An 18,431-nucleotide genomic window follows, 5' to 3' on the forward strand; every position below is an offset into this window, starting at 1 on the left:
GTTGCGGCATGTGGGATCTTTTAGTTGCGGCATGCAGGATCTTCAGTTGTGGCATGTGGGATCCTTTAGTTGTGGCATGCAGGATCTTTAGTTGCAGCATAAGGGATCTTTTAGTTGTGGCATGTGGGATCTAGTTCCTTGACCAGGGATCGAACCCGAGTCCCCTGCATTAGGAGCACAGAGTCTTAGCCACTGGACCACCAGGGAAGTCCCTCGACATTCTTAAATTTACTAATTCAGGACATTGTATTTCTGCATTTGTCAAACTATAACATAATTTCTTATTTTTGAAAGCTGTTTCATATAGATTTTGGACACTTTTTGGATCACAAGAAGAAAAAATTTGGTTATAAACGAGAGCGTGTGCCATTTGTTTTGACACAAGATTTCTTAATAGTGATTAGTAAAGGAGCCCAAGAATGCACAAAGACAAGAGAATTTGAGAGGTAAGTTCAAGACATCAAAAGCACAAAATAAAGAATTCTTGCTGCTCTACCAAAACAATCGATATTTTTCAAGCAATTTAAAAATAAATGTTTTATTAACATTGTAGCATAAACTGGATATTTTAATGTGTTTATTTTTATTTATTTATTGTGTAATGCTGTGAAGGAAATGGAAAGAAAAACCAGTTTAATTTATTGAGTTAGTTAAGGCCTAAAAAGAAAGTGATCCTTAAACTTCATAGTACATTAAAAGTTTTTGTTCACTGCCGTTTAAAAATTGGATTCCACCTTCTCTTTATTAACAAATCATGTATAGTGCTTCAAACAACACTTTTTAGTCATACAATCTGAGGAATTCAGTCAACCATCAATACCATGTTTATTCATAATTTTTCTTAGCCACCATATGGGGTATCATTAGTCTATCTTAAACCTTAAAGTACTTTTAAATACCTTTTATAAAATTCTCTTTTATCTATAACTCAGTCCTGGCCCTAACCTAATCCCTAGAGGCTTTAGTATGGACCAGTTCATACATTTAATAAGTCCTTATTAAATTGCTAATGTGCCAGGCATTCTTTTAGGGGCTGATGATAGAGCAGTAAACAAAGTGCTTATGGACTCACAGAGTTCACATTCTGGTGTCAGGTAAAGGGAATAGAAAGTGTTGGTAAGAGGAGTAGGGAGAAGAATGCTGTATTTTATAGTTTTGTCCAAGAAGGCCTCTCTAACTTTGTGACATTTGAGCAGAGACCCAAAGGTATTAACACGTTTTACTCCATACTAACCAAACTGTTCTTATTACTTGTAGGTTTCAGGAGATGTGTTACAAGGCTTATCTAGCTATTCGGCAGCATGCCAATCTCTTCATAAATCTTTTCTCAATGATGCTTGGCTCTGGAATGCCAGAACTACAGTCTTTTGATGATATTGCATACATTCGAAAGACCCTAGCTTTAGATAAAACTGAGCAGGAGGCTTTGGAATATTTCATGAAACAAATGAATGATGCACATCATGGTGGCTGGACAACAAAAATGGATTGGATCTTCCACACAATTAAGCAGCATGCTTTGAACTGAAATGATTAAGAAACTGAAAGCTCAGTATCTGGATTCTATACTGCACTGTTAATAACTGTCAACAGGCAAAGACTGATTGCATAGGAATTGCACAATCCATGAACAGCATTAGAATTTACAACAGGAACAGAAATAAAATACTATATAATTTAAATAATGTAAACGCAAACAGGGTTCGATAGCACTAAAATAGTTCATTTCAAAATTAAGCTTTAGAATAATGCGCAATTTCATGTTATGCCTTAAGTCCAAAAAAGGTAAACTTTAAAGATTGTTTGTATCTTTTTTTAAAAAACAAAACAAAACAAAAAAAAACCCAAAATATATAGAAATGATGGAGAAGGAAAAAGAATGATGTTCTTTTTTTGTCTTGCAAATGTTTTATGTTTTGAAATGTGGACACAACAAAATCTATTATTGCATTAGGTCCAAGTAAACTGGAGTTTGATGTTAAATTACACTAAGATTGGAAAATAATGAAATTTTTTATTTTTCCATTGCTGTTCAATTTATAGTTTGAAGTGGGTTTTTGACTCCTTGTTTGATGAAGAAAAATGCTTGGGGTGTAAGGGACTCTTGAGATTTCATCAGAGACTTTTCCTTTTTAATAAATCAAACCTTTTGATGATTTGGGGTCTTATCTGCAAAGTTTGGGAAGCAGTCACAAATGAGACCTGTTATAAGGTGGTGTTTTGGGGTTTTTTTTCTGGACAGTATTTACAAGAATCTGATTCTTATTTCCCAGGGAAATTCTGGGCTCCCACAAAGTAAATAATCATCATAGAGAAAGAACGAGCAGGAATAATTCTTGCTCCAGAATTGTACAGTATTCACCTTAGATTTTTTTTCTCCTTTTGCAATGAATTGAATACATTTTTCATGCATGTTTTCCAGAAAATAGAAGTGAGTATTAATGTTATTAAAAAGATTATTTTTTTTATTAAAGGCTATTTATATTATAGAAACTATCATTAATATATATTCTTTATTTACATGATCTGTCCCATAGTCATGCATTGTTTTGCACCCCAAATTTTTTATTGTTTGTAGCAGCATGGTCAGCTTTTCTCTTGATCTGTGGGTGAGGCTCAGGCACTATCCCATTTATACCAATGACTAGTGTATAACTACTTAAGGAAAACAGGTGAAAGTTCCTCCTCTTTCCTTTTATTTTCTTCTGTTTTCACTTGAATCCCCCATCTTCCATCCTCTTTTATAGTTGAGAATGCCTCAACCATATGAAATTAGTTACCAAAATTAACACAATTTAGACTATCTTCCTGATTGCTTAACCCCTCTAGCAAGGTATGTTCATGAATAGTACTTTATAATAGGGGGAATAGAAACCATGAACTTTTTACCTTTTTAGCCTATTTATTCAGTATCTCCATAATAAAATTAGGGCCTTAAACCATCTTAAGATCATGTCCCATTTCCGAGTCGTCAGGGCTCACTCTCCAACTTTATTAAATTGCATTTGAGCACAGGATACATTCTTAAACATTTTGAAAAACATTAACCCAAGATGTAGGGGCTAAGGCTAGTTATCACTCTACAATCTGATATTTTACTCAGTATTTCAAATGAATGATTAATGCCCTAGGACATAGCTTTAGCAAATGTCCAGGTGCCACACCAGAAAGAGTGCAATAATTTACTGACAGTTTCCTAGACTAGGCATATTATTGGAGTACAACTTTATGAAGACTGCACATTTTATACAGCATCACTTAAAAAATATTCATTTATGAAATCAGTTACCTATAGTAGAAGTCTTGAATAGTGAACGGGACTCTAATACAAATACTCTTAATATTTGACTATTTTAGAACCCTTAAAGGGCATAATTACTGGAGATTTAGGTACCTCACTAAAGCATGTACATAATATTGCCAGCAAGAAAAATAAGTTTGGGAACTTATTTAGGGAACTTACTTCCCTAAACTGTCTTAGAATAGTTAAGAAGAATTTAAACTTTGTTCTAAGCAGGAAACCAGATAGATTCTTTTGCAGATATAGATTTCATAACATTAAAATTTCATGATTAACAATTAGTGTCTTTTAGATTTATTCAGTTAATACATACTAACATCCCAGTATTTTCTATATCAGGGATTAATTACAGGAAAACTCAGTGAAATGGTACAGATCTGAAGCTTTGATGGTGGAAACTGAAGTTTTTAACAGAGAACTGTGTTTTACTGAGTGCCAAAAAAGCTTTGAGCTTCCTTGCACAAAGTTTATACAATTTTTGCATTTTTCACATCAGTCCAGATAGTTCCCCTTCCCCTAGGACCTCTCCACCATTAAAACACAAGCCACATAACTTTTATCATTTACGTTTATTTTTAAGTTATTACAACCAAATTAATTCCGTTTGAAGAAATGTAGACAAATTCTATAAAGAATATACATTAAATGAACTAGCTAAGTGCAAAGTACATTTCAAACAAATCCAAGCAGAGTTTATGTAAACAACCTTAAAAATAAGGGAAAAGGGATAGGTAGTACTCAGAAGGCAAGGAACCAGAAATTGAATTAAATGCTACATGGGGTGACTAGGATATGTTTCAAGTCAGTGATAATATAGCTACTTCCAGGTACTTGAGTATCAGAGATCAATTCCAGTTGGTCAGTTTCTATGGCTGACCATCCTTGTCATTGAATGTGGTATAACTGAGCATTGGCTCAACAATTTCATTTGGTCACTTGAGCAATATTTCCTTCAATGACTATTTTGGAGAAAAGAAGAAAATCAGGTTTAAAGAAAATAAAACTAATTTAAACACATTCTAGCAAGAAATAATCAGCTATTTGAAAATCATGCTTTAACTTTTTATCATTTTCAGCTATATAAAATCATTTATTTTGAAGATTTTTAGAATGCTGTTAATTTAAAATCTGTTACTCATGTTGTGGAATTTGGTTTTTTAAAAAGATGTTTCTAATTGGGTTTTTTAAAGAAGAATGGAATTTGGTCACTATTTTACGATAGAACCTAAGCTTTTTGTGGTTCTTAGTGTCCTCTGTAAAACTTAGTGTCAAAGTAATCAACTTTGAGGTTTTTCCCTTCCAATCTGCTTTATATTACAAGCCCTTTAGGAAATGGGAACCTGGTGAATATACAATGAATTGTAAAATATTTTAATGTGTAACTTTTTCAACTGTGAAACTATGACTATTGGTTTTTTGAAGAAAACAGCTGCTGATAAAGTATTTTGTGTAAAGTGTAGTTCTTATTAATCAGGAAAATAATCAATTACTTGATTAGAATGTATATACCCTCTTGGATTTTATTTTAAATGGATTGGTGATTTTCAAATAGGTAAAACACAGTCCATCTGTATTTTTTTTCCATCAAAAATCTAGTGATTTGGCATTTATTAAAAAAATTATGAGCAGTCTATTTTAAAGGCACCATGGAAATTTCACAGTACATAAACTTGGGTTTCTTAATGATTTGTAAATCCATTTAATTCATATCATGACCAGTAGCTCATGCTTGCCAACTTTTGAAGAAATTTAATTTCCAGCATTATTTTAAAATCAGCAAGTTAACTTTTTCTGAATGTTATAAGTTCCTTTTGTTTCTATATCTGCACAAACTGCAGACCTGGGCTGGACCCACACATTCAAAATCCACCTTAAAAGTTGATTTTGATGTCCAAGACATCACTAAAATACTTCAGTTTAAAGACCATATGTGGTGTTATGGATTGTGGTGCTTCTACCATTTAAAAACAACTTTCATACTTCAGATGTTTTTGAGAAGAGGGGAATGTGGAGGGAGGAGTTGCTTGAATGAATTACATCCTTCATATCCATCCTGCTCAGATCGGGCACTAAGAGATGGCTGCAAGTTGTGAGAGTATATTGTGTGTACCATGAGGGAATTAACTCTTCATGAAGGATGGGATTGTGAAGGCTGAACTATATAATTTAGCACTGATAGAATCCTCAGACAATATCAATAATTCTTGGTGACAGAATAATACAGCTGGGCTGTTTTTTAAAATATAAAGACAAACCATTTTTATTTTTAATTATTACATTAAAAATTATAAATGTATCTTATGTGCCATGGCCTGGGAAGCCTTTTTTCTTTTCTCTTCAAAGTTATTTTCACTTTCTGAAAAGAATATAGTGTTTAGCTCAAGATAACTCTGGTCCTGATAAAATTGGATGGGTAACTCTACCTCAGAAGGTTAATAAGGAAAAAAAATAGATGAGTCAATAATTCAGTACTTCCGGCTCTGATACGACAGAAATTTGCAGGGCACTGTATTTTAGATTTATAAAGTCAGAGTTGGCATGCCTTGTTTTTAATGGCATTGGAGACATTAAGAAAAAATTTGTGTTAAAATTTAATCTTTGCTCCAACCATTAGGAAAAGGCAGTAGTGCCAGGAGGTTCATGGTACTGGCTTCTTGAATTCGGCATTTGAAATTAGTTTTGTTTTCTTTATTATTAGTGAAATTGGTGTGTGTATATTTGCAGACATTTCTATTTGTATACGCAGTGCTTGCTAGCCCTAGTCAAGAGGTATTCTTTATAAAAGGTGTAAACATCAAGGTTCTAAAATTCAGAAGAGTTTAAAATTGATTAGGAGTTTCCCAAGTTGGGATGTTAGTTTTTAAACAAGCTTATTTCCTTCAAGTACTCCACTTGAGTAAGGTTTTGCACTTTTTATCAATGCAGCGCCATTCCTTTTGCTTGGTTTTAGATATGTTCATATTTCAGCCATGCTAGTTAGCATAAAGTGATAGATACGAGCCATAAGAAAATCTTACGACTTAATTTTTACACAACTACATTTAAGAGTTTTAGCAGGGAAGAAAAAAGTAAAATCAGTCCACTGTACATATTAGTGTAGTTTGGTAGCTGATTTTCACACCAACAGTAGACTCCAGTCCTCATGTTGGTAAGTATGGGGAGTGTAATGCATTTTGTAAGCATTAAATTAAGTTTATGAATCTATCTAAAACATTATTTAATCTCTCACTACAATAATTTTGTGGTTATGCTAAGAGCCATGTATACTTTTAGGTGATCCTTTTGTTAATCCTTCTAGGATAGCAAGGAGGCAGAAAACCTTCACTGTTTTATTATTTTCTCAGAATATCTTTAATAAGACTAAACTCCTTAATTCTAGTATAAATTTCCAAATGTGGTCACTATCCACTGATTTCATAAGAAAAATCCTCTTATCAGATTTATGTGTCTAAGAGTACTGGACAGCTTGGCCTTCATCTGATTTGTAGAAATGTTTTTGGCTATGGAACCAAAGTTTCTAATGCAGTTAATGGTTTCAATGTGACTCAGTCCTCAGACTTTATTGGATTGAATAAAATCTAAAGGAATGTATGCTTTTAGAACATAACATCTTGGGAGTGCGGCACTACCAAAATTAGAATACTGATACATCAACTGTTGACTTTGGAAGCTTCAAAAAGGAGTTCCCATCACCCTCTTTAGCCCGATTTATCGTAGCAAATCTATTTCACTATATTTTGTCATTCAATGAGTTGGAGTCCTGTGGTATACTGCATTAGTTAGGAGGAAAATGTTTTTAAATGTTCTTTTAATGATGGCCCAAAAAGTATTTGACACAGCAAGTGCATGTGTTATTGTACTGAGAATATAGAATAATACAGTGTCACTAAATTTAAGACCTCTCCCCAGTCTTGCTGTTCCTGGCAAGAAGTTTGGCCTGTGACTGCACTTACTGTTTATGCTCATCAGAAACTGTCAATGTCTGCTTTACTTTAACTTTGCAGTCTGTAACGTCACGCTGTTTATTAAAAAAAATATTACTTTGACTTGTGTCCAAACAATCCTTAGTGTACTATATGTTAAACAAAAAACTGTGATAATTATATTTTGCCATTTCTTTTTAATACTTAACAGCACACCAGTGTTGCTAATAATCAAAATTTAGCTGAATTTGAGTTCTTGTCAATAATGACTAAGTATAGTTGACTAAAAACCTGAAACTATTATGCCTTAAAAGCCAATTTTTCTGTCCCAGTAAAGTGATGAATATTAGAGAAATACCTGTTTAAATATTAACTTCCTTTAAGCATGAAGAATTATGTGCTTGTATTTTAAGCAGAAATATATGTGTACACATACATGTATGAATGTGTTTCTATGTGTGGACAGACTTTTTCCAAAGTCAGTTGATGACTAGAACCTAAAAGTGAAGTTCAGCTAGAAGCAAACTGGTTTTGCATTCAGCTATCATAAACCTTGCAAAAGGTAAGTCTGGGCTTTTCTTGGACCAGTAATTCACATGGGCATTGATATTTAGTACTTCTAAGCAATTCACAGCAAATAATTGCTAAAATTTTGTTTATTTTCCAAATGGTTAGAGTGACTTTGAGTTAACATTGTTGTAAACTGACTTTGTTCTTCAAGCATAATGTCTCTCCTGAGATGGACCAAGTAGCCACTAAATAAATGGAAAATTATAGTATTTGAAACACTTTAGGTTTCACACTTTCATGCACTTCAGGTTTCAGACTGTTTTGAATTTGTTAGAAGAAAAATCCAAAGAACTGCATATTGATAGATGGGTGTCAAACTTACTAAGAAATGGAATAGATATGTGCCCTTAATTTAAGAAATCTAGAGAATCTCAATTTGCAGAATGATTTAAAGTGTGTATGCATACATATATTTTATTATGGGGAAGTCTTTGGCATACAAAATAATTTATTATGACCTTTTAAACATCATGTTCTGGACCTTAAATGCATATGATATTTAGCCAAGAGAAGGTGGGGAGGAATCCTTTCCTGCAGCTCCCTACCCCAGCCCCTATACCCAGCTGTCCAACAAAAGGTACCAAGACCGCTTGAATTTATTTTTAATAAGAATTGTGTATACTTAAGGTTTACAATATGAGGACTTGATATACATAGTGAAATGATTGCTACAGTCAAGCCAATTAACGTATCATCTCCTCACATAGTTACCTTTTGTGTGTGTGCGTGATGAGAGCACCTAAACTCTATTCTCTTAGCAAATTTCCAGTATTCGATACAGTATTATTAACTATAGTCATCATGCTGTACATTAGATCTCGAGATTTATTCATCTTATAACAAAGTTTGTACCCTTTAACCAACATCTCCCCAATTTCCCCCACCTCCCCGCCCCTGGTAACCAGCATTCTGCTCTCTGCTTTCTATGTATTTGACTTTTTTAGATTCTACATATAAGTGAAATGCAGTTTTTTTCTTTTCTGTGTCTGAATTATTTTACTTAGCACAAGCCCTCCAGGTTCATCCATGTTGTTGCAAATGGCAGGATCTCCTTTTTTTTAAGGCTGAAAAATATTCCATTGCATGTATTTATACACACACACACACACACATATATACATATATATATATATATCACAATTTATTCATCTGTTGATGGACACTTAGGTTGTTTCCATATCTTGGCTCTTGTGAATAGAGCTGCAGTGAACATGGGAATGCAGATATTTCTTGGAGATCCTGATTTCATTTCCTTTGGGTATATACCCAGAAGAGGGATAAGGCTGACTGAAAACTGAAACTTAGCAAAAGTTTTGTTATCTACTAACAAACATTTTTGAGCACCTCTGCTACGTACCAGAAACTAAGCTAGGTGTTTTACATACTCTTCCTTGTTTCTTCCCTAAAAATAACCTCATGAAAGAAGAGATCATCCCCATTTTATAGATAAGAGTGGCTCAAACAGTTCAGCTGAATTGCCCAAGGATACATATCTGAAAAGTTGTAATTATGGCCTACAAATTCAAAAAAATTGTACTTTGAGATACATGTTCTCGCCATTATTCCACACTAGAAAGAGGAGAAAACACCAAAATTGTTCACTGCTGGTGAAGTCAATAGTGCTCGGTTATTCATTTTATTTAATAATGTGTGACTTGCACTTATTTGCTAAAAAGAATTAAATTGGCTTAGAGTCAAAGTTTCTGTTTTGATTATATCTACGTATAAAAGTTGTTTCAAAAGTCATTCTTTCTATTGTCCATGATGTACAATTTTTTTAGTAAAATTGTAAAGCTACTTTGAGGAACACTGGTTTCAAAACGAACTCTGTTTTCAACTCATATTCACCTTAACCTGGAAAGCACTTGTTCGGAGAGTCTTGTGACAGTATTTAATAACCATGGTTGATTCATTAATTAAAGTACGGACAATTGTTGACTATCCATGTGGGACTTTTCTATGATGCGGATTACCTGAGATGAATGTTAAATTCCATCCAGTACAGCTTCTCCCTATTTCATAACACATTTCTAGCTATCTCTCACTCCCTCCAGAATGTACACAAAGAACAAAATGCGCTTATGGAAAGCATAATTAGAAAAACTTGTCGCTCAAAGAAAAATCACATGGTACACGGCAAGGTTAAGTACAAATACGGCTAAGCTTAGTGAACTTCCTAGGCAGCGGCTTTCCTCCTTTCTCATGGATGGTGAGGTAAAACAGTAGGTCCACATTTTCTGAAATTATCAGATTATTATCTTCTATAGTGAATGAACTGCTCTTCACTAAGACTTGAGAAATGTTTTAATGTGAACTATGTTGCATAGAACTAGACTGGCTGTTCAGTGCTCAATAGCTTAGAAACCCTCCTCATTTATTTCCACAATGACAAGTTCTAGCTAGAGCTGATATTAGATGAAGCACAATGACTGTGAGCTCATTTTGCCCTGTGGAAACAAAAATTGCTTCCCGGCTGATGTGGAGAGATTTGGAGTAAAAAAAGATGGTGAATTTATATGTATTTATAGAATAAATAAATACCTAATGAGATTTTTCTTTCCCACATGAAATGTTATACCTTGCTTCTATGTGGTTAGTTTGCAAGCAGGCATAATTCGGTCCTCAAGTGCAGAAATTGCAGGTATCTGAAGGCCCGGACTTTGGCCACCATCTTAAGATTTCTCTGCTCCTTCCTTTGCTCCTCCCAACACTCCACAGTTTGAACTGATGCTGTGCCATGTAAGGAACTTTGTACTTACCTCGTCTCGGAGTGCAGTGCTATATTTTTCACATAAGAGGGACAGGTATTGTGTTAATCTCACCATGCCAACTATCAGGGCGCCATCTATCAGTCATGAAGGCCAAAATAAACGGTGTAAGATAACCATTTGGTCATATTTTTTATGAGAATGACGTCTTCGGATCGGCTGTCTGGAGTGCGGAAGCATGAAAAGGGGGTCCCATTTTGTGATCAAAGAATTCCTTTATGTTCAGAGCACTGTAGAGCAAATCATTTCTATCCCAGTAGCACTTAGGTGTATAGAAGCACTAGGAATATGGAGGAGGAAGAAAGGTGAGGGCACTGTCTCTGAAAACAAGCACTTAAACAAAAGCTTTAATTCTGAAATCGCTTCAGACTGAAGCTATGAGGAGTTTTAATCTCAGAAGGTGATGAAACCTATTACATAGCTCATGGGGAAGGGTTGCCAGGAGGGCAAATATTGAAATGGCCATTTCTGAGCGCTAAACAGGATGTGGGAATAAAGACATTGAGGTTTATCATCATATCCACCAAGCACTCACGACACTGTGCCAAGGGCCCACAAAACTGTTTCAGACCTTAAAGATTACTGCATCCAAAATACAAAACCAAACTCATCAGATTGAAATTAGTGCTTAAGTAAACACAACAAAGTGTAAAATGTCAACTAATCTAATACAGCTCAACTTTTATAGTTATGTGAAAATGTTCCCTTTAAATCATATGAACCTGTTCAGTATCCTTTAAAGGATAATCTTTAAATTTCTTTGATAAGAAAAATTACTTGTTTGATTTAAGGTGGACTGTAAGTACATTTTAATGTTTTCGATATGATGGGAAATGGGACCTCTAAAAATAAGACTGCCAAAAATAAGAATGATGAATAATTCTGTTCATTGGCCCAGTCTTTAAATTCTAGACACCAATATGACCTCTCTTTTCTATATACCCCATTTTTCCTCCAAGAATGCTTTTAGCTTCATTTATCCTTATTGGGTCATTGTCCCAATGTTCACTGGAAGAAAACAGATTTATCTAGAGTTGGCTATTGCACCTTGCTAGGGACAGTCTGCCATGGAAAAGTTGCTGTAATTAGAACTGTTTCATTACATGAACTTTACACTACCTTGGAATTTATCTGGACAGCCTCTTCATTATAATGTAGGAGCACTTTCTGACCTGAATGGGTGAGCTTCACAAACACCTGCAGACACGGGTACTTGCCCTGACATCGGCAGTCCACACCACAGGTGAAAGACAGTCCATCCAGTCATCCAAGATGTGCGTGTGGATGATAGTGCAGTTAGATTCTTCTCTCTTGAGTGCTTCAATTTGGAAAAAAATAAATGATTTTCACCCCTAGAAAATTTAGTCCTATATTTCTAATGTGGTAACCCAAGGCATCTATTTCAAAGCAATGTAGGATGATTACAGAAGGCATCTAATGATTTGGGAGCATGGAGAAGCTTGCAATGGGACAAACAGCAGCAAAGTGCCAAGTTCCATCTCAATTATGACCCTCCTTGTGTATTTCTCACTATAGATCAATGGTTTTCAAACTTCAGAATCACCTGAGTGGGTTTCTTAGAATGAAGAATTTGTTAAAACGTGGGTTCTATGACTTCACTCCCAGGATTCGGGTTCAGTTGATCCAAGTTGAGGCCCATGCATCTGTATATTTAATAGTATTTAAGTTGCAGGTATTTGGAGAACCACACTTTGTGCAATATTATCCTAAATACCGTAACCACAAGGATTCACACTCAGAAATCTTATCTCTCCTGCCTCATCATCTCAAGATGCACCCACTGGCTTGTCCTGGTGAAAACGTGCCTTTGGAAGAAGTCCAACCACAGGGCTCTTAGACAACATAGCCTCCGAAAGTTGTGGTAACAAGGTACAATTCCACTCTACTTCCAAAGAGGCAAATGCAAATCATATGAGGAATCTCTCATTAGAAAACTTGCCATGTTTTTACTATTAGTAATTTCCTTAAGGTCAAGAACTATATCCTATTCGTCTTTGTGTTCCTCAAAGCATAAAGCACAATGCCTCTCACACAGTAGAAGCTCAATACGTGTTGTACTGAATTGAATTTTACTTGGAAAACATTCCTTGAGAATTTACACATGCACTGCATATACAGAATGTCACAGGTGCAATGAGACGGGGCAGACAAAATTCCTGCCCATGAAGACTTTGCGGTGGTGTTGAAGAGAAAGGACACTTGTGTATAAAATAATTAAAGAACAGGTCCAAGATAAAGTAAACGAGAGAGGAAAGGCTCCGATTGAATGCACAGGTCCACCTCCTCATGTATCCTCACACTCACATCTAGGTGAGTCTTTGTGTTTATTTCCCTGTGCCTTAAACACAAGAAGTTAGATTAGCAAATTCTAAAGCCAGAATGTTTGAAAAGCATTGTTTAGCTAGGTTCAGACTGCACTCTCATTAAGATCTTGGACTGTATGTAATCATTTTTCTTTATTAACATAACAAACTGAGACACACTGCATTTTAATATGATCTAAGGCCCAGGGCATAAAAAAAAAATCACTAGATATGGCCTTAGAGGAATAAAATACTGGGCAAGTGAAAATGCAAAAATGGAAAATAAGGTTCCTTCACAGGTTTAGCACTGGCCTGATTTTCACAAAATTAATTTCTCTACTTATTTAGACCAGGCATCTTAAAGTATTTAGAGTTGTCTGCCTTTCTGTGTTAGAAGTTAAAACTCTCTAAATCCTAACCAAGTACCAAACAGAGTTTGATTTGAACCTTCCTTGAAGATTTCAGGAAGCTCCAATATAGAAAGTGGGATATTCTTTCCTATGTACAAGGGCCAGACCAGAGGCTTTCAGGTAGAACCAGGAATGTATTCAAGGCTGAAACATTCAGCATGTTCTTTCAATAGTATTGTGTGTCTATTTGTCTACAAATAGACAAGTTCCATCGTTTGATTGAGAAATGAGGGCATAAGGGAGTGGGGATAGGTATGAGCTACCCAAGCCTCTCAACTGTTACGAAGCAAAACCTTCATCTTTTATGAAGCAAAACTATTCTCTGGTGGCACAAGATCACAAGGCAAGAGAGATGAGAACTCACCACTCTTAAACATTTCCTTAATTACTTCCAGCAAACTATTTCCAGAAATGCTTAGAAAAGTAAGTTTTAAATATGAGTAACAGTTTGGTACTAGCTTACAGAAGGTAACTTCAAACCATCTCCCAAATATATCACATTTAAAAAAAATAATCTGACCTGCACACACATGCACACACACATTTATTGAACTTATGTAGATGTATGTAATGCAGATACAGATACATAGATGGAAAATGGAGTAACAGGAAAAGGAAGGTAGAAAGCTAGAATGAAGGCAAGAGTAAGGTACAAACATGTAGCCTCCAGACCATAAGATCCCCTATAGTTATAAAAGCTGGGCCACAAATTTGGCTCTGAGCTTCCTAGCAGCCAAAGTAATGAAGGAAACACAACCAGATAAAAGATTCCTGGTGTCCACTGAATAAAAGCAAACTGGTTGATCAGGAGCAGAACAGATTCTCCTGCTGCTAATATCAGAGAGACAATTCCCCTGGAATCCTTCCAATGGTGGCACTGTGTGCAATAGTGGAGGATAACCTCCATATTATTGCCCTAACAATGGTAACTCAGGAATGGTGGGAGATGAATCTGATATCAGAATAACAAAAGCAGGCCATACAGTTCCTTTCCTATGACCTTTTTCTTCACTGAACTCCTAGGCCTCCCTCTTCCCCTACCCCCTGGGCCTTCTGTTGCTCTTCGGCTAGCCAAAGGGGAGGTATACCTTGCTTACCCCTTACCCAGTGCCACCCTCCTCCAAAGTACCCCATGTTATGTGATCCTGTCTCCAAAATGAAACAGCTCCTCTACAACCCTAATCAACACTCCCATCCTCCTCACTGCAGCAAACTTCAGTTAAGTATCAGGAGGCAAAGAGTCTTATATCAGAATGAATAGGCAGATTCTTTACTGGCTATATGACCTTGGGTATTCTACTTGGCCTTTCTGAGCCTCAGCTTTCTCATTCATAAAATGAAAGTTAAGTAACAAAATAATACTTCCATCATGGACTTGCTATAGGTTTAAATAGGATAAAATATAATATATATTTGACATATATATTTAATAAATGGTAACTTATTACATGTATTTACTAAGGAAACTACTTAAAAGGAAGAAAACTAATATTTATTGAGCAACTACTATGTGCCAGGTAGCTATTAGCAAACTCAAAAAACTCAGACTCAAAAAACTTTTGTTATGCTCATGCAAAAGCTCATGCTCATCCCCTTCCCTGGGATCTACATGTTAAAGAAAGACTTTACTACCTACAGAAATATCTAATATGTGGACCATTGTTGAAAGAATTTTGAGATTGGAGGAGGGGAGTGGCAAAGAAGTATCTTCCACTTTCTTACTACCTCTTCCTCCACACCCAGTTGCCTCCCAGCACTGAGAGAGGAACAGGGATTCTGGAGAAACCAAAGCCAGCCTCCCCTCCCCTCCTCTACCACTGTGCTTGCACCTGATTTGAACTGGAAATTCTAGGTCTCCTCTCTCTGTTTCTTACCTGAGCATGAAGGGCTTTAGGATGGTTATTCCAAGCAAGAAGAACATTAGGACAGAGAAGCCTATCATTGCAAACCCTAGCAGCATGGCTCAGTCCTCTGCAGCACTGGATGGCAGCTTCCTGTGCACATCTGGCGGTTCTCTGTCATTGTAGTCTATGTTTCTCTTCCTCCCCAAGGTAGAAAAGGCTGTCCTTTGTGGGAAGAGGGAAGGAGATATTTCAGTAAGCTCATAAAGAACTGGGAACAGTGGTGATTATTCTGTGGAATATAGAAATATTGAATCACTATGTTGTACACCTGGAACTAGCATAGTGTTGTAGGTCAATTATACTTCAATTTTAAAAATTAAACAAATAAACTATTTGTTTTTAAAAGCCTAAGTTTAAATTCTAACATTTCTAGAAGAAAACATAAACCAAATCCTTTATGATCTTGGTGTAGGCAAATATTTCTTAGATACAACACACAAGCACAATCTGAAAGAAAACAAACTGGTAAATTGGACTTCATCAAAATTTTAAATTTCTGCTCTTCAAAAGACACTGTTAAAAGAATGAAAATCAAGCCCAGACTGGAAGAAAATACTGGGAAATCATTTATCTGATAAAGGACTTGAATCCAGAACACATAAAAAACTCTCAAACTCAGTAATGCCACACAATCCAGTTAACGATTTCAACAGCCACTTCAAAGAAGTTATATAAAGAGCAAATGAGCACATAAAAAGATGCTCATTAGTAACTTGTACATTAAAACCACACAGAGATACCACCTCACCCCCACTAGAATGGGTTTAACCAAAAAGACAGACAATACCAAGTGTTAGAGATGATGTGAAGGAACTGGAACTCTCCTACACTACTGATAGGCATATAAAACAGTATAACCACCTTGGAAAACAGTTGGTATTTCCTAAAAAAGTTAAACATATATGGGACCATATGACCCAGGTGTTCCATTCCTACATATTTATTTACCAAGCAAAATGAAAGCATATGATCATACAAAGACTTGTACACCGACGTTCATGGCACCCCATTTGTAAGGAGCCCAAAACTGAAAACAACCCAAATTTTTATCAACAAGTATAAACTCTTACATTCACACAATGGAATAATACTCAGCAAGAGAACTGATAAACACAGTACTCATGATGGACCTCAAAATAATTATGCTGAGTGAAAAAAGCCAAACAAAAGAGGCCATGCTGTATTATTCCATTCCTACAAAATTCTAGAAACTGCAAACTTATCTTTAGTGACAGAAAGCAGATTAGCGGTTACCTGGGGGTTGGAGGAAGATGCAAAAGGACACAAGGAAACTTTCATGGTAGTAGGTGATGGATATGTTTTTTATCTTGATTGTGTGATGGTTTCACTGGTATACACATGTCAAAACTTACCAAATGGCACACTTTAAATATGTGCCATTTGTCATATTTCAGTCATAAAGTGTTTTTTGACAAATGTTAAAAAAAAAAGTGGGAACATTTACCAACCCATGGGGGATGGAGGGATTATACCATTTGCCGCCCACCTGAGGGTTGTAAGCAGGCTTGATGCAACACAATGGGATCTTATATTCAGAGCGTGGTTAAAAGTCCATCTAAACAAGCTAAAATGATGTGTTAGAAAATTTTTTTTCATGTAACAAAACTAAGGAATGTTGCCTGTGTTAAGTCTTTAGAGATCTGTTTAATCAATGACTAGGAAAGAATTACCTATAAGTAGCTTTCATTCATTTTATGTAAATAGTGTTATAAACTTACTTATCTTCCAGGGAAATTGCATATTTCCCCTGAAAATGTTTTTTACATTCTTTTATGAATTCCATATGGAAAGAATGACTCCGCAAGCTCACATTTGGAATTAATAGCATCCTGAAGTAGGATCTGACTTGTTCTTTCATATCCAGCTGTTGAGAAGGCAGCACATCCACCACATGGCTTTCTGGCCCAGGGCCCAGTCCGTTCAGAACAGTGAGGGCCTCGCTGCAGGCGTCTCCCTCGCCCACCTCTCCTCTGTCCTCATACAGCTCCACACAAGTGGCCCTACGCCTCTTCTCTCCCTCTCTCTGTTCTGATCTAGGAAAGGAGGTGATAAATTCTTTCACAAGGGGGCATCCAGGGATCAAAGTCCAAAACAAAGGTTGCCAACTGGTGACCCATGGACAGTATCCAGCCCACAGATGTGTTCTGTTTGGCCTTTTCTGTGTGTGTGTGTTTTGGGTTTTATTTTAATGTGGGACTCGTTGCTAACACTTTAAAAATCATGAAATTTCTCACAAAGATGCTGATTTCTACTTTTTTTAAAATAAATTTATTTATTTATTTTTGGCTGCATTTGGTCTTCATTGCTGCACGCAGTCTAGATGCGGCGAGCGGGGGCTACTGTTCGTTGCAGTGAGCGGGCTTCTCATTGCGGTGGCTTCTCTTGATGCAGAGCACAGGCTCTAAGCGCGCGGGCTCAGTAGTTGTGGCTCACGGGCTCTAGAGCGCAGGCTCCGTAGTTGTGGCGCACGGGCTTAGTTGCTCTGCAGCATGTGGGATCTTCCCGGACCAGGGCTTGAACCCGTGTCCCCTGCATTGGCAGGAGGATTCTTAACCACTGCGCCACCAGGGAAGCCCTGATTTCTACTTTTGAACAAACATCACAAGGTTCACATTCCTGCCTATGAACAGCTGGCCAAGTCGAGTAGAGGCTGCCCCTGTGGACAGGGGTGTCTTCTCCAATCTGCAACAGTCCCACAACTTCCTGTGGTCACTGTCACTGATTTGCTATTCCCTGTTCAGCAGGCATTTATGTCCTGGAGGTACTTCTATTTTAAGAAGCTTAACGAAATCTTAAGCCAAACAAATGCAGGGTAAAAATTCAGCGTCCATCAAGCTGTGTAAAAAGCTTACCAAATTCTGAAGGTGAGCAAAAACCCTGTCAAGGGAATCGTTTTCCTCCAAAAGCATATTTTATAGTTTATCTTCCATCCTTCCCCCTTTCTCTCCCTAATTCCCTTTCTCCCTAGCAGTATCTTCGAGTCCAAAGAGACCGAAGGGAATGTCGGGCGATCCAGGGTATTCCAGGAGCCTGGTCTGGGAAGCACTGCTCTCAGGAGATGGTAACAGTGTCGTTATACTACTCTGGGAATCAAGGACCTGGTTTGGGGATTTTTAGTTTCCTTTGATATTTTACCTTCTATCATCCCACCCTCAGAGAATGGGAAGGCAAAAAAAAAAAAATGTAACGAAAGTTAAGCCAGTATATTTT

The 18,431-nt window shown here is 36.4% G+C and overlaps 1 protein-coding gene across 2 annotated transcripts in view; it reads left to right on the plus strand.

Annotated features, from left to right (window-relative positions):
• The window catches only part of PIK3CA (phosphatidylinositol-4,5-bisphosphate 3-kinase catalytic subunit alpha), a 112,300-nt gene extending 104,938 nt beyond the window's left edge, over positions 1-7,362 (plus strand). For both annotated transcript variants that reach the window (XM_032630322.1, XM_032630323.1), the window contains exons 20-21: positions 295-446; positions 1,258-7,362. In XM_032630322.1, the coding sequence (XP_032486213.1) occupies positions 295-446; positions 1,258-1,528 (423 nt within the window). In that variant the 3' untranslated portion in view covers positions 1,529-7,362. The remainder of the gene's footprint in view (positions 1-294; positions 447-1,257) is intronic.
• Positions 7,363-18,431: the final 11,069 nt, after the last annotated feature.

Source organism: Phocoena sinus, chromosome 4 (assembly GCF_008692025.1).
Source record: "Phocoena sinus isolate mPhoSin1 chromosome 4, mPhoSin1.pri, whole genome shotgun sequence".
NCBI classification, from domain to species: Eukaryota; Metazoa; Chordata; class Mammalia; order Artiodactyla; family Phocoenidae; genus Phocoena; species Phocoena sinus.